The sequence below is a fragment of the Phyllobates terribilis genome, unplaced genomic scaffold (genome assembly GCF_046119375.1).
Source record: "Phyllobates terribilis strain yellow unplaced genomic scaffold, ASM4611937v1 Scaffold_11__3_contigs__length_659146591, whole genome shotgun sequence".
Classification (NCBI taxonomy): Eukaryota; Metazoa; Chordata; class Amphibia; order Anura; family Dendrobatidae; genus Phyllobates; species Phyllobates terribilis.
The window spans coordinates 596,894,615-596,916,666 of record NW_027362771.1 but is presented as its reverse complement, the minus strand read 5'-3'; the positions used below and the strand labels follow the sequence as shown (position 1 = coordinate 596,916,666).

Genomic DNA, 22,052 nt, shown 5'->3' with positions numbered 1-22,052 from the left:
TCCCTGTTTTACGCTCTCTGCACTCTCTCTCCTCTGCTCCCTCCCTGTTTTACGCTCTCTGCACTCTCTCTCCTCTGCTCCCTCCTTGTTTTCCGCCCTCTGCTCTCTCTCCTCTGCTCCCTCCTTATTTTCCGCCCTCTGCGCTCTCTCTCCTCTGCTCCCTCCTTGTTTTACACTCTCTGCGCTCTCTCTCCTCTGCTCCCTCCCTGTTTTACGCTCTGCGCTCTCTCTCTCCTCTGCTCCCTCCCTGTTTTCTGCTCTCTGCTCTCTCTCTCCTCTGCTCCCTCCCTGTTTTCCTCTCTCTGCGCTCTCTCTCCTCTGCTCCCTCCTTGTTTTACGCTCTCTGCGCTCTCTCTCCTCTGCTCCCTCCTTGTTTTGCGCGCTCTCTCCTCTGCTCCCTCCTTGTTTTACGCTCTCTGCGCTCTCTCTCCTCTGCTCCCTCCCTGTTTTCCGCTCTCTGCGCTCTCTCTCCTCTGCTCCCTCCCTGTTTTCCGCTCTCTGCGCTCTCTCTCCTCTGCTCCCTCCCTGTTTTACGCTCTCTGCGCTCTCTCTCCTCTGCTCCCTCCCTGTTTTACGCTCTCTCTCCTCTGCTCCCTCCCTGTTTTATGCTCTCTGCACTCTCTCTCCTCTGCTCCCTCCTTGTTTTCCGCCCTCTGCTCTCTCTCTCCTCTGCTCCCTCCTTATTTTCCGCCCTCTGCGCTCTCTCTCTCCTCTGCTCCCTCCTTGTTTTACACTCTCTGCGCTCTCTCTCCTGTGCTCCCTCCCTGTTTTCCGCTCTCTGCTCTCTCTCTCCTCTGCTCCCTCCCTGTTTTCCTCTCTGCGCTCTCTCTCCTCTGCTCCCTCCCTGTTTTCCGCTCTCTGCGCTCTCTCTCCTCTGCTCCCTCTCTGTTTTCCGCTCTCTGCGCTCTCTCTCCTCTGCTCCCTCTCTGTTTTCCGCTCTCTGGTCTCTCTCCTCTGCTCCCTCCTTGTTTTACGCTCTCTGCGCTCTCTCTCCTCTGCTCCCTCCCTGTTTTCCGCTCTCTGCGCTCTCTCTCCTCTGCTCCCTCTCTGTTTTACGCTCTCTGCGCTCTCTCCTCTGCTCCCTCCTTGTTTTCCGCTCTCTGCTCTCTCTCTCCTCTGCTCCCTCCCTGTTTTCTGCTCTCTGCGCTCTCTCTCCTCTGCTCCCTCCCTGTTTTCTGCTCTCTGCTCTCTCTCTCCTCTGCTCCCTCCCTGTTTTCTGCTCTCTGCGCTCTCTCTCCTCTGCTCCCTCCTTGTTTTGCGCTCTCTCTCCTCTGCTCCCTCCCTGTTTTCCGCTCTCTGCGCTCTCTCTCCTCTGCTCCCTCCCTGTTTTCCGCTCTCTGCGCTCTCTCTCCTCTGCTCCCTCCCTGTTTTCCGCTCTCTGCGCTCTCTCTCCTCTGCTCCCTCCCTGTTTTCCGCTCTGCGCTCTCTCTCCTCTGCTCCCTCCCTGTTTTCCGCTCTCTGCGCTCTCTCTCCTCTGCTCCCTCCCTGTTTTCCGCTCTCTGCGCTCTCTCTCCTCTGCTCCCTCTGTTTTCCGCTCTCTGCTCTCTCTCTCCTCTGCTCCCTCCTTGTTTTACGCTCTCTCTCCTCTGCTGCCTCCCTGTTTTCTGCTCTCTGCGCTCTCTCTCCTCTACTCCCTCCTTGTTTTCCGCTCTCTGCGCTCTCTCCTCTGCTGCCTCCCTGTTTTCCGCTCTCTGCGCTCTCTCTCCTCTGCTCCCTCCCTGTTTTCCGCTCTCTGCGCTCTCTCTCCTCTGCTCCCTCTCTGTTTTCCGCTCTCTGGTCTCTCTCTCCTCTGCTCACTCTCTGGTCTCTCTCTCCTCTGCTCCCTCCTTGTTTTCTGCTCTCTGCGCCCTCCTTGTTTTACGCTCTCTGCGCTCTCTCTCCTCTGCTCCCTCTGTTTTACGCTTTCTGCGCTCTCTCTCCTCTGCTCCCTCTGCGCTCTCTCTCCTCTGCTCCCTCCCTGTTTTCCACCCTCTTCTCTCTCTCTCCTCTGCTCCCTCTCTGTTTTCCGCTCTCTGCGCTCTCTCTCTTCTGCTCCCTCCCTGTTTTACGCTCTCTCTCCTCTGCTCCCTCCCTGTTTTCCGCCCTCTGCGCTCTCTCTCCTCTGCTCCCTCCTTGTTTTCCGCTCTCTGGTCTCTCTCTCCTCTGCTCCCTCTCTGTTTTCCGCTCTCTGGTCTCTCTCTCCTCTGCTCCCTCTCTGTTTTCTGCCCTCTGCGCTCTCTCTCCTCTGCTCCCTCTCTGTTTTCCGCTCTCTGCTCTCTCCTCTGCTCCCTCCCTGTTTTCCGCTCTCTGGTCTCTCTCTCCTCTGCTCCCTCTCTGTTTTTCGCCCTCTGCTCTCTCTCCTCTGCTCCCTCTCTGTTTTCCGCCCTCTGCTCTCTCTCCTCTGCTCCCTCCCTGTTTTCCGCCCTCTGCGCTCTCTCTCCTCTGCTCCCTCCCTGTTTTCCGCCCTCTGCGCTCTCTCTCCTCTGCTCCCTCCCTGTTTTCCGCCCTCTGCGCTCTCTCTCCTCTGCTCCCTCCCTGTTTTCCGCCCTCTGCGCTCTCTCTCCTCTGCTCCCTCCCTGTTTTCCGCCCTCTGCGCTCTCTCTCCTCTGCTCCCTCCCTGTTTTCCGCCCTCTGCGCTCTCTCTCCTCTGCTCCCTCCCTGTTTTCCGCCCTCTGCGCTCTCTCTCCTCTGCTCCCTCCCTGTTTTCCGCTCTCTGCGCTCTCTCTCTTCTGCTCCCTCCCTGTTTTCCGCCCTCTGCGCTCTCTCTCCTCTGCTCCCTCCCTGTTTTCCGCCCTCTGCGCTCTCTCTCTCCTGCTCCCTCCCTGTTTTCCACTCTCTGGTCTCTCTCTCCTCTGCTCCCTCCCTGTTTTACGCTCTCTGCGCTCTCTCTCCTCTGCTCCCTCCTTGTTTTCCGCTCTCTCTCCTCTGCTCCCTCCCTGTTTTACGCTCTCTGCGCTCTCTCTCCTCTGCTCCCTCCCTGTTTTACGCTCTCTGCGCTCTCTCTCCTCTGCTCCCTCCTTGTTTTACGCTCTCTGCGCTCTCTCTCCTCTGCTCCCTCCCTGTTTTACGCTCTCTGCTCTCTCTCTCCTCTGCTCCCTCCCTGTTTTCCGCCCTCTGCGCTCTCTCTCCTCTGCTCCCTCCCTGTTTTACGCTGTCTGCGCTCTCTCCTCTGTTCCCTCCCTGTTTTCCGCCCTCTGCGCTCTCTCTCCTCTGCTCCCTCTGTTTTCCGCCCTCTGCGCTCTCTCTCCTCTGCTCCCTCCCTGTTTTACGCTCTCTGCGCTCTCTCTCCTCTGCTCCCTCCCTGTTTTCCGCTCTCTGCGCTCTCTCTCCTCTGCTCCCTCCCTGTTTTACGCTCTCTGCGCTCTCTCCTCTGCTCCCTCCCTGTTTTACGCTCTCTCTCCTCTGCTCCCTCCCTGTTTTACGCTCTCTGCACTCTCTCTCCTCTGCTCCCTCCTTGTTTTCCGCCCTCTGCTCTCTCTCTCCTCTGCTCCCTCCTTGTTTTACGCTCTCTGCGCTCTCTCTCCTCTGCTCCCTCCCTGTTTTACGCTCTCTGCGCTCTCTCTCCTCTGCTCCCTCCCTGTTTTACGCTCTCTGCTCTCTCTCTCCTCTGCTCCCTCCCTGTTTTCTGCTCTCTGCGCTCTCTCTCCTCTGCTCCCTCTCTGTTTTCCGCTTTCTGGTCTCTCTCTCCTCTGCTCCCTCCTTGTTTTACGCTCTCTGCGCTCTCTCTCCTCTGCTCCCTCCCTGTTTTCTGCTCTCTGCGCTCTCTCTCCTCTGCTCCCTCCCTGTTTTCCGTTCTCTGCGCTCTCTCTCCTCTGCTCCCTCCCTGTTTTCCGCTCTGCGCTCTCTCTCTGCTCCCTCCCTGTTTTACTCTCTCTGCGCTCTCTCTCCTCTGCTCCCTCCCTGTTTTCTGGTCTCTCTCTCCTCTGCTCCCTCCCTGTTTTCCGCTCTCTGCGCTCTCTCTCCTCTGCTCCCTCCCTGTTTTCCGCTCTCTGCGCTCTCTCTCCTCTGCTCCCTCCCTGTTTTCCGCTCTCTGCGCTCTCTCTCCTCTGCTCCCTCCCTGTTTTCCGCTCTCTGCGCTCTCTCTCCTCTGCTCCCTCCCTGTTTTCCGCTCTCTGCGCTCTCTCTCCTCTGCTCCCTCCCTGTTTTCCGCTCTCTGCGCTCTCTCTCCTCTGCTCCCTCCCTGTTTTCCGCTCTCTGCGCTCTCTCTCCTCTGCTCCCTCCCTGTTTTCCGCTCTCTGCGCTCTCTCTCCTCTGCTCCCTCCCTGTTTTCCGCTCTCTGCGCTCTCTCTCCTCTGCTCCCTCTCTGTTTTCCGCTCTCTGCTCTCTCTCTCCTCTGCTCCCTCTCTGTTTTCCGCTCTCTGGTCTCTGTCTCCTCTGCTCCCTCCTTGTTTTACGCTCTCTCTCCTCTGCTCCCTCTCTGTTTTCCGCTCTCTCTCCTCTGCTCCCTCTCTGTTTTCCGCTCTCTGCGCTCTCTCTCCTCTGCTCCCTCCTTGTTTTACGCTCTCTCTCCTCTGCTGCCTCCCTGTTTTCTGCTCTCTGCGCTCTCTCTCCTCTGCTCCCTCCCTGTTTTCCGCTCTCTGCTCTCTCTCTCCTCTGCTCCCTCTCTGTTTTCCGCTCTCTGGTCTCTGTCTCCTCTGCTCCCTCCTTGTTTTACGCTCTCTCTCCTCTGCTCCCTCTCTGTTTTCCGCTCTCTCTCCTCTGCTCCCTCTCTGTTTTCCGCTCTCTGCGCTCTCTCTCCTCTGCTCCCTCCTTGTTTTCCGCTCTCTGCGCTCTCTCTCCTCTGCTCCCTCCTTGTATTACGCTCTCTGCGCTCTCTCTCCTCTGCTCCCTCCTTGTATTACGCTCTCTGCGCTCTCTCTCCTCTGCTCCCTCCTTGTTTTACGCTCTCTGCGCTCTCTCTCCTCTGCTCCCTCCTTGTTTTACGCTCTCTGCGCTCTCTCTCTCCTCTGCTCCCTCCTTGTTTTACGCTCTCTGCGCTCTCTCTCCTCTGCTCCCTCCCTGTTTTCCGCTCTCTGCGCTCTCTCTCCTCTACTCCCTCCCTGTTTTCCGCTCTCTGCGCTCTCTCTCCTCTGCTCCCTCCCTGTTTTCCGCTCTCTGCGCTCTCTCTCCTCTGCTCCCTCCCTGTTTTCCGCTCTGCGCTCTCTCTCCTCTGCTCCCTCCCTGTTTTCCGCTCTCTGCGCTCTCTCTCCTCTGCTCCCTCCCTGTTTTCCGCTCTCTGCGCTCTCTCTCCTCTGCTCCCTCTGTTTTCCGCTCTCTGCTCTCTCTCTCCTCTGCTCCCTCCTTGTTTTACGCTCTCTCTCCTCTGCTGCCTCCCTGTTTTCTGCTCTCTGCGCTCTCTCTCCTCTACTCCCTCCTTGTTTTCCGCTCTCTGCGCTCTCTCCTCTGCTGCCTCCCTGTTTTCCGCTCTCTGCGCTCTCTCTCCTCTGCTCCCTCCCTGTTTTCCGCTCTCTGCGCTCTCTCTCCTCTGCTCCCTCTCTGTTTTCCGCTCTCTGGTCTCTCTCTCCTCTGCTCGCTCTCTGGTCTCTCTCTCCTCTGCTCCCTCCTTGTTTTCTGCTCTCTGCGCCCTCCTTGTTTTACGCTCTCTGCGCTCTCTCTCCTCTGCTCCCTCTGTTTTACGCTTTCTGCGCTCTCTCTCCTCTGCTCCCTCTGCGCTCTCTCTCCTCTGCTCCCTCCCTGTTTTCCACCCTCTTCTCTCTCTCTCCTCTGCTCCCTCTCTGTTTTCCGCTCTCTGCGCTCTCTCTCTTCTGCTCCCTCCCTGTTTTACGCTCTCTCTCCTCTGCTCCCTCCCTGTTTTCCGCCCTCTGCGCTCTCTCTCCTCTGCTCCCTCCTTGTTTTCCGCTCTCTGGTCTCTCTCTCCTCTGCTCCCTCTCTGTTTTCCGCTCTCTGGTCTCTCTCTCCTCTGCTCCCTCTCTGTTTTCCGCTCTCTGCTCTCTCCTCTGCTCCCTCCCTGTTTTCCGCTCTCTGGTCTCTCTCTCCTCTGCTCCCTCTCTGTTTTTCGCCCTCTGCTCTCTCTCCTCTGCTCCCTCTCTGTTTTCCGCCCTCTGCTCTCTCTCCTCTGCTCCCTCCCTGTTTTCCGCCCTCTGCGCTCTCTCTCCTCTGCTCCCTCCCTGTTTTCCGCCCTCTGCGCTCTCTCTCCTCTGCTCCCTCCCTGTTTTCCGCCCTCTGCGCTCTCTCTCCTCTGCTCCCTCCCTGTTTTCCGCCCTCTGCGCTCTCTCTCCTCTGCTCCCTCCCTGTTTTCCGCCCTCTGCGCTCTCTCTCCTCTGCTCCCTCCCTGTTTTCCGCCCTCTGCGCTCTCTCTCCTCTGCTCCCTCCCTGTTTTCCGCCCTCTGCGCTCTCTCTCCTCTGCTCCCTCCCTGTTTTCCGCTCTCTGCGCTCTCTCTCTTCTGCTCCCTCCCTGTTTTCCGCCCTCTGCGCTCTCTCTCCTCTGCTCCCTCCCTGTTTTCCGCCCTCTGCGCTCTCTCTCTCCTGCTCCCTCCCTGTTTTCCACTCTCTGGTCTCTCTCTCCTCTGCTCCCTCCCTGTTTTACGCTCTCTGCGCTCTCTCTCCTCTGCTCCCTCCCTGTTTTACGCTCTCTGCGCTCTCTCTCCTCTGCTCCCTCCCTGTTTTACGCTCTCTGCGCTCTCTCTCCTCTGCTCCCTCCTTGTTTTACGCTCTCTGCGCTCTCTCTCCTCTGCTCCCTCCCTGTTTTACGCTCTCTGCTCTCTCTCTCCTCTGCTCCCTCCCTGTTTTCCGCCCTCTGCGCTCTCTCTCCTCTGCTCCCTCCCTGTTTTACGCTGTCTGCGCTCTCTCCTCTGTTCCCTCCCTGTTTTCCGCCCTCTGCGCTCTCTCTCCTCTGCTCCCTCTGTTTTCCGCCCTCTGCGCTCTCTCTCCTCTGCTCCCTCCCTGTTTTACGCTCTCTGCGCTCTCTCTCCTCTGCTCCCTCCCTGTTTTCCGCTCTCTGCGCTCTCTCTCCTCTGCTCCCTCCCTGTTTTACGCTCTCTGCGCTCTCTCCTCTGCTCCCTCCCTGTTTTACGCTCTCTGCGCTCTCTCCTCTGCTCCCTCCCTGTTTTACGCTCTCTCTCCTCTGCTCCCTCCCTGTTTTACGCTCTCTGCACTCTCTCTCCTCTGCTCCCTCCTTGTTTTCCGCCCTCTGCTCTCTCTCTCCTCTGCTCCCTCCTTGTTTTACGCTCTCTGCGCTCTCTCTCCTCTGCTCCCTCCCTGTTTTACGCTCTCTGCGCTCTCTCTCCTCTGCTCCCTCCCTGTTTTACGCTCTCTGCTCTCTCTCTCCTCTGCTCCCTCCCTGTTTTCTGCTCTCTGCGCTCTCTCTCCTCTGCTCCCTCTCTGTTTTCCGCTTTCTGGTCTCTCTCTCCTCTGCTCCCTCCTTGTTTTACGCTCTCTGCGCTCTCTCTCCTCTGCTCCCTCCCTGTTTTCTGCTCTCTGCGCTCTCTCTCCTCTGCTCCCTCCCTGTTTTCCGTTCTCTGCGCTCTCTCTCCTCTGCTCCCTCCCTGTTTTCCGCTCTGCGCTCTCTCTCTGCTCCCTCCCTGTTTTACTCTCTCTGCGCTCTCTCTCCTCTGCTCCCTCCCTGTTTTCTGGTCTCTCTCTCCTCTGCTCCCTCCCTGTTTTCCGCTCTCTGCGCTCTCTCTCCTCTGCTCCCTCCCTGTTTTCCGCTCTCTGCGCTCTCTCTCCTCTGCTCCCTCCCTGTTTTCCGCTCTCTGCGCTCTCTCTCCTCTGCTCCCTCCCTGTTTTCCGCTCTCTGCGCTCTCTCTCCTCTGCTCCCTCCCTGTTTTCCGCTCTCTGCGCTCTCTCTCCTCTGCTCCCTCCCTGTTTTCCGCTCTCTGCGCTCTCTCTCCTCTGCTCCCTCCCTGTTTTCCGCTCTCTGCGCTCTCTCTCCTCTGCTCCCTCCCTGTTTTCCGCTCTCTGCGCTCTCTCTCCTCTGCTCCCTCCCTGTTTTCCGCTCTCTGCGCTCTCTCTCCTCTGCTCCCTCTCTGTTTTCCGCTCTCTGCTCTCTCTCTCCTCTGCTCCCTCTCTGTTTTCCGCTCTCTGGTCTCTGTCTCCTCTGCTCCCTCCTTGTTTTACGCTCTCTCTCCTCTGCTCCCTCTCTGTTTTCCGCTCTCTCTCCTCTGCTCCCTCTCTGTTTTCCGCTCTCTGCGCTCTCTCTCCTCTGCTCCCTCCTTGTTTTACGCTCTCTCTCCTCTGCTGCCTCCCTGTTTTCTGCTCTCTGCGCTCTCTCTCCTCTGCTCCCTCCCTGTTTTCCGCTCTCTGCTCTCTCTCTCCTCTGCTCCCTCTCTGTTTTCCGCTCTCTGGTCTCTGTCTCCTCTGCTCCCTCCTTGTTTTACGCTCTCTCTCCTCTGCTCCCTCTCTGTTTTCCGCTCTCTCTCCTCTGCTCCCTCTCTGTTTTCCGCTCTCTGCGCTCTCTCTCCTCTGCTCCCTCCTTGTTTTCCGCTCTCTGCGCTCTCTCTCCTCTGCTCCCTCCTTGTATTACGCTCTCTGCGCTCTCTCTCCTCTGCTCCCTCCTTGTATTACGCTCTCTGCGCTCTCTCTCCTCTGCTCCCTCCTTGTTTTACGCTCTCTGCGCTCTCTCTCCTCTGCTCCCTCCTTGTTTTACGCTCTCTGCGCTCTCTCTCTCCTCTGCTCCCTCCTTGTTTTACGCTCTCTGCGCTCTCTCTCCTCTGCTCCCTCCTTGTTTTACGCTCTCTGCTCTCTCTCTCCTCTGCTCCCTCCCTGTTTTCTGCTCTCTGCGCTCTCTCTCCTCTGCTCCCTCCTTGTTTTACGCTCTCTGCGCTCTCTCTCTCCTCTGCTCCCTCCTTGTTTTACGCTCTCTGCGCTCTCTCCTCTGCTCCCTCCTTGTTTTACGCTCTCTGCGCTCTCTCTCCTCTGCTCCCTCCCTGTTTTCCGCTCTCTGCGCTCTCTCTCCTCTGCTCCCTCCCTGTTTTCCGCTCTCTGCGCTCTCTCTCCTCTGCTCCCTCTGTTTTCCGCTCTCTGCTCGCTCTCTCCTCTGCTCCCTCCTTGTTTTACGCTCTCTCTCTGCTGCCTCCCTGTTTTCTGCTCTCTGCGCTCTCTTTCCTCTGCTCCCTCCCTGTTTTCCGCTCTCTTCTCTCTCTCTCCTCTGCTCCCTCCCTGTTTTCCGCTCTCTGCTCTCTCTCTCTCCTCTGCTCCCTCCCTGTTTTCCGCTCTCTGCTCTCTCTCTCCTCTGCTCCCTCCTTGTTTTATGCTCTCTCTCCTCTGCTCCCTCCCTGTTTTCCGCTCTCTGCGCTCTCTCTCCTCTGCTCCCTTCCTGTTTTACGCTTTGCGCTCTCTCTCCTCTGCTCCCTCCCTGTTTTACTCTCTCTGCGCTCTCTCTCCTCTGCTCCCTCCCTGTTTTACTCTCTCTGCGCTCTCTCTCCTCTGCGCCCTCCCTGTTTTCCGCTCTCTGCGCTCTCTCTCCTCTGCTCCCTCCCTGTTTTCCGCTCTCTGCGCTCTCTCTCCTCTGCTCCCTCCCTGTTTTCTGCTCTCTGCGCTCTCTCTCCTCTGCTCCCTCCCTGTTTTCCGCTCTCTGCTCTCTCCTCTGCTCCCTCTCTGTTTTCAGCTCTCTGGTCTCTCTCTCCTCTGCTCCCTCCTTGTTTTACGCTCTCTCTCCTCTGCTCCCTCCCTGTTTTCCGCTCTCTGCGCTCTCTCCTCTGCTCCCTCCCTGTTTTCCGCTCTCTGCGCTCTCTCTCCTCTGCTCCCTCCCTGTTTTCCGCCCTCTGCGCTCTCTCTCCTCTGCTCCCTCCCTGTTTTCCGCCCTCTGCGCTCTCTCTCCTCTGCTCCCTCCCTGTTTTCCGCTCTCTGCGCTCTCTCTCTCCTGCTCCCTCCCTGTTTTCCACTCTCTGGTCTCTCTCTCCTCTGCCCCCTCCCTGTTTTACGCTCTCTCTCCTCTGCTCCCTCCTTGTTTTCCGCTCTCTCTCCTCTGCTCCCTCCCTGTTTTACGCTCTCTGCGCTCTCTCTCCTCTGCTCCCTCCCTGTTTTACGCTCTCTGCGCTCTCTCTCCTCTGCTCCCTCCTTGTTTTACGCTCTCTGCGCTCTCTCTCCTCTGCTCCCTCCTTGTTTTACGTGCTCTCTCCTCTGCTCCCTCCTTGTTTTACGCTCTCTGCGCTCTCTCTCCTCTGCTCCCTCCCTGTTTTACGCTCTCTGCGCTCTCTCTCTTCTGCTCCCTCCTTGTTTTCCGCCCTCTGCTCTTTCTCTCCTCTGCTCCCTCCTTGTTTTACGCTCTCTGCGCTCTCTCTCCTCTGCTCCCTCCCTGTTTTACGCTGTCTGCGCTCTCTCCTCTGCTCCCTCCCTGTTTTCCGCCCTCTGCGCTCTCTCTCCTCTGCTCCCTCCCTGTTTTCCGCCCTCTGCGCTCTCTCTCCTCTGCTCCCTCCCTGTTTTCCGCTCTCTGCGCTCTCTCTCCTCTGCTCCCTCCCTGTTTTACGCTCTCTGCGCTCTCTCTCCTCTGCTCCCTCCCTGTTTTACGCTCTCTTTCCTCTGCTCCCTCCCTGTTTTACGCTCTCTGCACTCTCTCTCCTCTGCTCCCTCCTTGTTTTCCGCCCTCTGCTCTCTCTCTCCTCTGCTCCCTCCTTGTTTTACGCTCTCTGCGCTCTCTCTCCTCTGCTCCCTCCCTGTTTTACGCTCTCTGCGCTCTCTCTCCTCTGCTCCCTCCCTGTTTTACGCTCTCTCTCCTCTGCTCCCTCCCTGTTTTATGCTCTCTGCACTCTCTCTCCTCTGCTCCCTCCTTATTTTCCGCCCTCTGCGCTCTCTCCTCTGCTCCCTCCTTGTTTTCCGCTCTCTGCGCTCTCTCTCTCCTCTGCTCCCTCCCTGTTTTCCGCTCTCTGCGCTCTCTCCTCTGCTCCCTCCCTGTTTTCCGCCCTCTGCGCTCTCTCTCCTCTGCTCCCTCCCTGTTTTACGCTCTCTGCGCTCTCTCTCCTCTGCTCCCTCCCTGTTTTACGCTCTCTGCGCTCTCTCTCCTCTGCTCCCTCCCTGTTTTACGCTCTCTCTCCTCTGCTCCCTCCCTGTTTTATGCTCTCTGCACTCTCTCTCCTCTGCTCCCTCCTTATTTTCCGCCCTCTGCGCTCTCTCTCTCTCCTCTGCTCCCTCCTTGTTTTACGCTCTCTGCTCTCTCTCTCCTCTGCTCCCTCCCTGTTTTATGCTCTCTGCGCTCTCTCTCCTCTGCTCCCTCCCTGTTTTCCGCTCTGTGCTCTCTCTCTCCTCTGCTCCCTCTCTGTTTTCCGCTCTCTGCGCTCTCTCTCCTCTGCTCCCTCCCTGTTTTCCGCTCTCTGCGCTCTCTCTCCTCTGCTCCCTCCCTGTTTTCCGCCCTCTGCGCTCTCTCTCCTCTGCTCCCTCCCTGTTTTCCGCCCTCTGCGCTCTCTCTCCTCTGCTCCCTCCCTGTTTTCCGCTCTCTGCGCTCTCTCTCTCCTGCTCCCTCCCTGTTTTCCACTTTCTGGTCTCTCTCTCCTCTGCTCCCTCCCTGTTTTACGCTCTCTGCGCTCTCTCTCCTCTGCTCCCTCCCTGTTTTCCGCTGTCTGCACTCTCTCCTCTGCTCCCTCCCTGTTTTCCGCCCTCTGCGCTCTCTCTCCTCTGCTCCCTCCCTGTTTTACGCTCTCTGCGCTCTCTCTCCTCTGCTCCCTCCCTGTTTTACGCTCTCTCTCCTCTGCTCCCTCCCTGTTTTACGCTCTCTGCACTCTCTCTCCTCTGCTCCCTCCCTGTTTTACGCTCTCTGCACTCTCTCTCCTCTGCTCCCTCCCTGTTTTACGCTCTCTGCACTCTCTCTCCTCTGCTCCCTCCCTGTTTTACGCTCTCTCTCCTCTGCTCCCTCCCTGTTTTACGCTCTCTGCGCTCTCTCTCCTCTGCTCCCTCCCTGTTTTACGCTCTCTCTCCTCTGCTCCCTCCCTGTTTTACGCTCTCTGCGCTCTCTCTCCTCTGCTCCCTCCCTGTTTTCCGCCCTCTGCGCTCTCTCTCCTCTGCTCTCTCTGTTTTCCGCTCTCTGCGCTCTCTCTCCTCTGCTCCCTCTCTGTTTTCCGCTCTCTGGTCTCTCTCTCCTCTGCTCCCTCCCTGTTTTACGCTCTCTGCGCTCTCTCTCCTCTGCTCCCTCCTTGTTTTCCGCTCTCTGCGCTCTCTCTCCTCTGCTCCCTCCTTGTTTTACACTCTCTGCGCTCTCTCTCCTCTGCTCCCTCTGTTTTCCGCTCTCTGCGCTCTCTCTCCTCTGCTCCCTCTCTATTTTCCGCTCTCTGCGCTCTCTTCTGCTCCCTCCCTGTTTTCCCCTCTCTGCGCTCTCTCTCTTCTGCTCCCTCTCTGTTTTCCGCTCTCTGCGCTCTCTCTCCTCTGCTCCCTCCTTATTTTCCGCTCTCTGCGCTCTCTCTCTTCTGCTCCCTCCTTGTTTTCCGCTCTCTGCTCTCTCTCTCCTCTGCTCCCTCCCTGTTTTCCGCTCTCTGCTCTCTCTCTCCTCTGCTCCCTCCCTGTTTTACGCTCTCTGCACTCTCTCTCCTCTGCTCCCTCCTTGTTTTCCGCTCTCTGCGCTCTCTCTCCTCTGCTCCCTCCTTGTTTTCCGCTCTCTGCGCTCTCTCTCCTCTGCTCCCTCTCTGTTTTACGCTCTCTGCGCTCTCTCTCCTCTGCTCCCTCCCTGTTTTACGCTCTCTGCGCTCTCTCTCCTCTGCTCCCTCCTTGTTTTACGCTCTCTGCGCTCTCTCTCCTCTGCTCCCTCCTTGTTTTGTGCGCTCTCTCCTTTGCTCCCTCCTTGTTTTCCGCTCTCTGCGCTCTCTCTCCTCTGCTCCCTCCTTGTTTTCCGCTCTCTGCGCTCTCTCTCCTCTGCTCCCTCTCTGTTTTACGCTCTCTGCGCTCTCTCTCCTCTGCTCCCTCCCTGTTTTACGCTCTCTGCGCTCTCTCTCCTCTGCTCCCTCCTTGTTTTACGCTCTCTGCGCTCTCTCTCCTCTGCTCCCTCCTTGTTTTGTGCGCTCTCTCCTTTGCTCCCTCCCTGTTTTACGCTCTCTGCGCTCTCTCTTCTGCTCCCTCCTTGTTTTCCACCCTCTGCGCTCTTTCCTCTGCTCCCTCCTTGTTTTCCGCTCTCTGCGCTCTCTCTCCTCTGCTCCCTCCCTGTTTTCCGCTGTCTGCGCTCTCTCCTCTGCTCCCTCCCTGTTTTCCGCCCTCTGCGCTCTCTCTCCTCTGCTCTCTCCCTGTTTTCCGCTCTCTGCGCTCTCTCTCCTCTGCTCCCTCCCTGTTTTACGCTCTCTCTCCTCTGCTCCCTCCTTGTTTTACGCTCTCTGCGCTCTCTCTCCTCTGCTCCCTCTCTGTTTTCCGCTCTCTGCTCTCTCTCTCCTCTGCTCCCTCCCTGTTTTACGCTCTCTGCGCTCTCTCTCCTCTGCTCCCTCCTTGTTTTCCGCTCTCTGCGCTCTCTCTCCTCTGCTCCCTCCCTGTTTTCCGCTCTGTGCTCTCTCTCTCCTCTGCTCCCTCCCTGTTTTCCGCTCTCTGCTCTCTCTCTCCTGCTCCCTCCCTGTTTTCCACTCTCTCGTCTCTCTCTCCTCTGCTCCCTCCCTGTTTTACGCTCTCTGCGCTCTCTCTCCTCTACTCCCTCCTTGTTTTACACTCTCTGCGCTCTCTCTCCTCTGCTCCCTCTCTGTTTTCCGCTCTCTGCGCTCTCTCTCTTCTGCTCACTCCCTGTTTTCCGCTCTCTGGTCTCTCTCTCCTCTGCTCCCTCCCTTTTTTACGCTCTCTGCGCTCTCTCTCCTCTGCTCCCTCCCTGTTTTCCGCTCTGTGCTCTCTCTCTCCTCTGCTCCCTCCCTGTTTTCCGCTCTCTGCTCTCTCTCTCCTGCTCCCTCCCTGTTTTCCACTCTCTCGTCTCTCTCTCCTCTGCTCCCTCCCTGTTTTACGCTCTCTGCGCTCTCTCTCCTCTGCTCCCTCCTTGTTTTCCGCTCTCTGCGCTCTCTCTCCTCTGCTCCCTCTGTTTTCCGCTCTCTGCGCTCTCTCTCCTCTGCTCCCTCCTTGTTTTACACTCTCTGCGCTCTCTCTCCTCTGCTCCCTCTCTGTTTTCCGCTCTCTGCGCTCTCTCTCCTCTGCTCCCTCTGTTTTCCGCTCTCTGCGCTCTCTCTCCTCTGCTCCCTCCTTGTTTTACACTCTCTGCGCTCTCTCTCCTCTGCTCCCTCCTTGTTTTCCGCTCTCTGCGCTCTCTCTCCTCTGCTCCCTCTGTTTTACGCTCTCTGCGCTCTCTCTCCTCTGCTCCCTCCTTGTTTTCCGCTCTCTGCGCTCTCTCTCCTCTGCTCCCTCTCTGTTTTACGCTCTCTGCTCTCTCTCCTCTGCTCCCTCTCTGTTTTACGCTCTCTGCGCTCTCTCTCCTCTGCTCCCTCCTTGTTTTACACTCTCTGCGCTCTCTCTCCTCTGCTCCCTCCCTGTTTTCCGCTCTCTGCGCTCTCTCTCCTCTGCTCCCTCTGTTTTACGCTCTCTGCGCTCTCTATCCTCTGCTCCCTCCTTGTTTTCCTCTCTCTGCGCTCTCTCTCCTCTGCTCCCTCTCTGTTTTCCGCTCTCTGCGCTCTCTCTCTTATGCTCACTCCCTGTTTTCCGCTCTCTGGTCTCTCTCTCCTCTGCTCCCTCTCTGTTTTCCGCTCTCTGCGCTCTCTCTCTTCTGCTCACTCCCTGTTTTCCGCTCTCTGCGCTCTCTCTCTTCTGCTCCCTCTCTGTTTTCCGCTCTCTCTCCTCTGCTCCCTCTCTGTTTTCCGCTCTCTGCGCTCTCTCTCTTCTGCTCCCTCCTTGTTTTCCGCTCTCTGCTCTCTCTCTCCTCTGCTCCCTCCCTGTTTTCCGCTCTCTGCTCTCTCTCTCCTCTGCTCCCTCTCTGTTTTCCACTCTCTGGTCTCTCTCTCCTCTGCTCCCTCCCTGTTTTACGCTCTCTGCGCTCTCTCTCCTCTGCTCCCTCCTTGTTTTCTGCTCTCTGCGCTCTCTCTCCTCTGCTCCCTCCCTGTTTTACGCTCTCTGCGCTCTCTCTCCTCTGCTCCCTTTGTTTTACGCTCTCTGCGCTCTCTCTCCTCTGCTCCCTCCCTGTTTTCCGCTCTCTGCTCTCTCTCTCCTCTGCTCCCTCCCTGTTTTCCGCTCTCTGCTCTCTCTCTCCTCTGCTCCCTCTCTGTTTTCCACTCTCTGGTCTCTCTCTCCTCTGCTCCCTCCTTATTTTCTGCTCTCTGCGCTCTCTCTCCTCTGCTCCCTCCCTGTTTTCCGCTCTCTGCTCTCTCCTCTGCTCCCTCCCTGTTTTCCCCTCTCTGCGCTCTCTCTCCTCTCCTCCCTCCCTGTTTTCCCCTCTCTACGCTCTCTCTTCTGCTCCCTCCTTGTTTTCTGCTCTCTGCGCTCTCTCTCCTCTGCTCCCTTTGTTTTACGCTCTCTGCGCTCTCTCTCCTCTGCTCCCTCCCTGTTTTCCGCTCTCTGCTCTCTCTCTCCTCTGCTCCCTCTCTGTTTTCCACTCTCTGGTCTCTCTCTCCTCTGCTCCCTCCCTGTTTTACGCTCTCTGCGCTCTCTCTCCTCTGCTCCCTCCTTGTTTTCTGCTCTCTGCGCTCTCTCTCCTCTGCTCCCTCCCTGTTTTACGCTCTCTGCGCTCTCTCTCCTCTGCTCCCTTTGTTTTACGCTCTCTGCGCTCTCTCTCCTCTGCTCCCTCCCTGTTTTCCGCTCTCTGCTCTCTCTCTCCTCTGCTCCCTCCCTGTTTTCCGCTCTCTGCTCTCTCTCTCCTCTGCTCCCTCTCTGTTTTCCACTCTCTGGTCTCTCTCTCCTCTGCTCCCTCCTTATTTTCTGCTCTCTGCGCTCTCTCTCCTCTGCTCCCTCCCTGTTTTCCGCTCTCTGCTCTCTCCTCTGCTCCCTCCCTGTTTTCCCCTCTCTGCGCTCTCTCTCCTCTCCTCCCTCCCTGTTTTCCCCTCTCTACGCTCTCTCTTCTGCTCCCTCCTTGTTTTCTGCTCTCTGCGCTCTCTCTCCTCTGCTCCCTTTGTTTTACGCTCTCTGCGCTCTCTCTCCTCTGCTCCCTCCCTGTTTTCCGCTCTCTGCTCTCTCTCTCCTCTGCTCCCTCCCTGTTTTCCGCTCTCTGCTCTCTCTCTCCTCTGCTCCCTCTCTGTTTTCCGCTCTCTGGTCTCTCTCTCCTCTGCTCCCTCCTTATTTTCTGCTCTCTGCGCTCTCTCTCCTCTGCTCCCTCCCTGTTTTCCGCTCTCTGCTCTCTCTTCTGCTCCCTCCCTGTTTTCCCCTCTCTGCGCTCTCTCTCCTCTGCTCCCTCCCTGTTTTCCGCTCTCTGCGCTCTCTCTCCTCTGCTCCCTCCTTGTTTTCTGCTCTCTGCGCTCTCTCTCCTCTGCTCCCTCCTTGTTTTCCGCTCTCTGCGCTCTCTCTCCTCTGCTCCCTTTGTTTTACGCTCTCTGCGCTCTCTCTCCTCTGCTCCCTCCCTGTTTTCCCCTCTCTGCGCTCTCTCTCCTCTGCTCCCTCCTTCTTTTACGCTCTCTTCCCTCGCTGTTGCTTTCCTTCCACATCTCCATTCTTACCTATTTATCTTCTTTCTCTCCAGGTCCTCACCTCCTCCAGCGGCCCCTCTCCCTCCACCCCCTGCCCCCCTGGAGTCCAGCCCATTGTGAAGCTGGTGTCAGGCGGTCAGAGCGGTGGCATCGGTTCCACCACCGGGGGCAGTAGTGGGATGCAGAAATACATCGTTGTGTCTCTTCCAACTGCTGGAGACAGCAAGACCCCTCAACCGTCCCCTCCCCCTTCTCTAGAGACCCCCGGCTTGTGACACTTTTTTTTTTTTACGTGTGTATGGTGTATGAGTGTCTGCGACTGTCTTGGTGTCCGCTGCTTCTTTATTTGGTGTAAAACAATAGATATAAACATTTTGTTAATAAAATTGTAAAACTTTTTTCGTTATTTTGCTTGATAAAACCCAACATAGAAAAAATGAGACGCCCTCCCCGTGTCACTGCGCGGGGCGCCCTCTGATGGTTGCCCCTATAGGGTCACTCGATAGGAGGTCACAGCCTTGTAGTCGATATTGACCCTTCAAAGAGTCCTGGCACGTGACGAAGAGACCTGAGGCTTCTCTGTTTGTACACTGTTGTTTTACTGGGTTCTTGCATCTCATCAGAACAGAGTCCCTGTAAGAAAAACAGATTACTTGTCCCCAAAAATGACTTCCAAAACTCTTGGCGTCTACCAGAAGATTGGTTTGTCAACAGGGTTTAGTATTCCCAACCCATCTGATGCAGATCAATTTCGTACCCTGCACAAAGAAGGCAGGATAGGCAAAAGAGCGCACGCACGCTGCCATATGTGTGTGTAAAGCTTCCTCCCAAGTAGTAGTTCTCGTGCAGTCTGCAGCAGGTTTTCCTCTTAAGATATTACTATACTCTACTTAACCTGTATATTAATTACTTCTGTACTGCCCATAAATCATAAGCGTCTAGTCGGTCCACACTTTACTCCGCAGTGACATTCTAGAACATCACTCCAGAGTAGGCAAGTTGCAGGCGATTGTACAGCTCTGGGGTGCGGGCAGGCAGTTATCAGTCCCACAGAGATAAGCATGGTTTATTACCATGTATACCTTCTCAATCTCTACACAGCACTGAACAAGCATTTATGTATACAGACTAGGAACCACTGACAGTGCCTCCTCCTCTGTACCCAGTGATCATGTGATGACAGGGTCTAGAGAGGGAGCAGGAACTGCTGGGTCCTAGGAGACCCACTCATCTCTGCTGTGCATCCAGGATGTCGAATTTCCCCTGTAACTAGACCTGATATACTGGCCCTGATTAAAGGGGAAATCGGCAATAAAAAGAAATACATTAATATGCTAGAATGCTGCTCAAAGGCGTTTTAAGCTCTTGGGGTTGGGGATGTATCAAATAAAACCAAAAATAAAATAGAAAAAAAAATCAGAAAACTGAACAAAAAAAAGGACAAAGTCTGAATCGCAGTTTCTAGCTCTACCCCCTGTCAAAAAAATATGTCCAATTTATAAAAATTCTACATAAAGGGAATGCAATTTTAAATGTTTTCAACGGTTCTTTGCAGATGTAAAAAAAGAAGTGGACAGTAGAGGCGTAGTTCCTATTCTTACCTTATTGCCCAGATCTAAGCAAGAAAAAAAAAAACGGAATCCGAAAATGACATAAAAATTAAGTTCCAAATAAGCAGCAAAATATCTGAACAAGAGAATTTTTCTCGAGCTGTTAAAGGTGCATGTACAAAAAAAAAAAAAAAAAAAAATGCAGTCAGGAAAGGGTCATAGATTAAGGTCCAGGAGAGGATGCAGCTGTCACTGTGCAGCAGCTGTCACTGTGCAGCAGCACGCCGCATGTCACTGGCAGTGTGCGACGTACGGGCCAGGGAGAGCAGGGGTGACTGGCAACAACCGTGCACCAAAAATTTGGAAATGGAACTTTGCAAAAAAATTAATTGACAAAAGCAGAATAATCCGGACTAGGGAAATGTGTCCTTGTTGTCCGGTGTAGACTCGGCCCAATATGCAGGAATCTACAGGCGCCAGTCGATAAATCAAAGACCTGATTAGAGGGGAAATGGAAACTGATGGTGTGACGGATCAACCCCGTACTTCAAGATTTTGCCACATGGGGGTTGTCGTAGTGCCTATGCAGCTAATGGGACATAATGTTATAAAGTGGGGTGAATATTGTGGATCGCATATTGTTGGACATTCTGTGATGTGACCGAAGCACTCTTGGCCCCCACCTTCCTGTGCTCACTTAGCAGTGGCAAACAGACAATGTGCTGATTAATGGGTTGTTGCATAACTGCTGTCTGAGAGCCTACTGTGGGTATTATCTGGTGAGAACAATGGGTGCTAAAAATAGCCTGTGTGATTCTCTATAAAACCTTCTTGTGAGAATAAAAGTTAAGTTCATCTTGGAGACACTGTGCGATAGTCATATTATATATATCCCAGTGTAAGAAAAGCCTTTCCATGTCAGGGGCCTGCAGAAGAAGATTGGACATCTGCGGATGGGGTAACTAGCTCCAGTCACAGATGGCCTTCACCTACACTTCCCCCCTCGTGCTCGTTGTCTTGCACTAGCAGGTTTTGTGATCGGAGCGGCTGCACATGGGTAACATTTATTAGGTGTAATATCTGCTCCAACCACGTGCCGCTGTCCTGGAACATCAGATCTAAAGGTTCCCACTGATAAGATGGTTATTAGGGAGCAGGGTCCACGTGCGGAGCGAAGGGCAGATGTGCTTCTGATTCACTCTGTGTGGCTGTTATTAGTGAATATAAAGGCTGCAGAGATGATCCGGGAGGGGAAGTCACTGCTGATCAGGGCGATTGCTCATTTTTAAACCCATTTAGAATATTTTACACTATCGGTACTACTAAAGGGCCATCCCCCCATCTTATATGGCAAAAAGTGCAAAATGTTTGTAACAACAAGCAACATCGCAATCGCTAAAATTCCTAACACGTGCTCAGTACTTATAAGCGACCAACGTGGTCACAATTGTTGGTACCCCTCGCTTAATGAAAGAAAAACCCACAATGGTCACAGAAAAAACTTCAATCTGACAAAAGTAATAATTAAAAATCTATGAAAATGAACAAATGAAAGTCAGTAATTGCTTTTCATCCCTGCTGCCACAGAATTAGAAAAAATAATGGTACTCTTAACTTAAGAATAGTTATATTCTTGGACATAGAGGGAAGTATTATAGTAGTTATATTCTTGTACATAGGAGCAGTATTATAGTAGTTATATTCTTCTACATAGGGGCAGTATTATAGTAGATATATTCTTGTACATAGGGAGCAGTATTATAGTAGTTATATTCTTGTACATAGGAGCAGTATTATAGTAGTTATATTCTTGTACATAGGAGGCAGTATTATAGTAGTTATATTGTACATAGGAGGCAGTATTATAGTAGTTATATTCTTCTACATAGGAGCAGTATTATAGTAGTTATATTCTTGTACATAGGAGCAGTATTATAGTAGTTATATTCTTGTACATAGGAGGCAGTATTATAGTAGTTATATTCTTCTACATAGGAGCAGTATTATAGTAGTTATATTCCTGTATATAGGGGCAGTATTATAGTAGTCATATTCTTGTACATAGGGGCAGTATTATAGTAGTTATATTCTTCTACATAGGAGCAGTATTATAGTAGTTATATTCTTGTACATAGGGGCAGTATTATAGTAGGTATATTCTTGTACATAGGAGCAGTATTATAGTAGTTATATTCTTGGACATAGGGGCAGTATTATAGTAGTTATATTCTTGTACATAGGAGCAGTATTATAGTAGTTATATTCTTGTACATAGGGGCAGTATTATAGTAGGTATATTCTTGGACATAGGGGGAAGTATTATAGTTATATTCTTGTACATAGGGGGCAGTATTATAGTAGTTATATTCTTGTACATAGGAGCAGTATTATAGTAGTTATATTCTTGTACATAGGAGCAGTATTATAGTAGTTATATTCTTCTACATAGGGGCAGTATTATAGTAGTCATATTCTGTACATAGGGGCAGTATTATAGTAGTTATATTCTTGTACATAGGGGCAGTATTATAGTAGTTATATTCTTGTACATAGGAGCAGTATTATAGTAGTTATATTCTTGTACATAGGGAGCAGTATTATAATAGTTATATTCTTGTACATAGGAGCAGTATTATAGTAGTTATATTCTTGTACATAGGAGCAGTATTATAGTAGTTATATTCTTGTACATAGGGGCAGTATTATAGTAGTTATATTCTTGTACATAGGGGCAGTATTATAGTAGGTATATTCTTGTACATAGGAGCAGTATTATAGTAGTTATATTCTTGGACATAGGGGGAAGTATTATAGTAGTTATATTCTTGCACATAGGGGGCAGTATTATAGTAGTTATATTCTTGTACATAGGGGGCAGTATTATAGTAGTTATATTCTTGTACATGGGAGCAGTATTATAGTAGTTATATTCTTGTACATAGGGAGCAGTATTATAGTAGTTATATTCTTATACATAGGGGGCAATATTATAGTAGTTATATTCTTGTACATAGTGGGCAGTATTATAGTAGTTATATTCTTGTACATAGGGAGCAGTATTATAGTAGTTATATTCTTGTACATAGGAGCAGTATTATAGTAGTTATATTCTTGTACATAGGAGCAGTATTATAGTAGTTATATTCTTGTACATAGGGGCAGTATTATAATAGGTATATTCTTGTACATAGGAGCAGTATTATAGTAGTTATATTCTTGGACATAGGGGCAGTATTATAGTAGTTATATTCTTGTACATAGGAGCAGTATTATAGTAGTTATATTCTTGTACATAGGAGCAGTATTATAGTAGTTATATTCTTGTACATAGGGGCAGTATTATAGTAGGTATATTCTTGTACATAGGAGCAGTATTATAGTAGGTATATTCTTGGAAATAGGGGGAAGTATTATAGTTATATTCTTGGACATAGAGGGAAGTATTATAGTAGTTATATTCTTGTACATAGGGGGCAGTATTATAGTAGTTATATTCTTGTACATAGGGGGCAGTATTATAGTAGTTATATTCTTGTACATAGGGAGCAGTATTATAGTAGTTATATTCTTGTACATAGGAGCAGTATTATAGTAGTTATATTCTTGTACATATGGGCAGTATTATAGTAGTTATATTCTTGTACATAGGAGCAGTATTATAGTAGTTATATTCTTGTATATAGGAGCAGTATTATAGTAGTTATATTCTTGTATATAGGAGCAGTATTATAGTAGTTATATTCTTGTACATAGGGGGCAGTATTATAGTAGTTATATTCTTGTACATAGGAGCAGTATTATAGTAGTTATATTCTTGGACATAGGGGGAAGTATAGTAGTTATATTCTTGGACATAGGGGGCATTATTATAGTAGTTATATTCTTGTACATAGAGGGCAGTATTATAGTAGTTATATTCTTGTACATGGGAGCAGTATTATAGTAGTTATATTCTTGTACATAGGAGCAGTATTATAGTAGTTATATTCTTGTACATAGGAGCAGTATTATAGTAGTTATATTCTTGTACATAGGGGCAGTATTATGGTAGGTATATTCTTGTACATAGGAGCAGTATTATAGTAGTTATATTCTT

The 22,052-nt window shown here is 52.9% G+C and overlaps 1 protein-coding gene across 1 annotated transcript in view; it reads left to right on the top strand.

Moving 5' to 3' along the window:
- The window catches only part of TAF6 (TATA-box binding protein associated factor 6), a 55,956-nt gene extending 39,152 nt beyond the window's left edge, over positions 1 to 16,804 (top strand). The window contains exon 15 of the mRNA XM_073654426.1: positions 16,460 to 16,804. Within this exon, the coding sequence (XP_073510527.1) occupies positions 16,460 to 16,681 (222 nt within the window). The 3' untranslated portion in view covers positions 16,682 to 16,804. The remainder of the gene's footprint in view (positions 1 to 16,459) is intronic.
- The last annotated feature ends 5,248 nt before the right edge of the window (positions 16,805 to 22,052 follow it).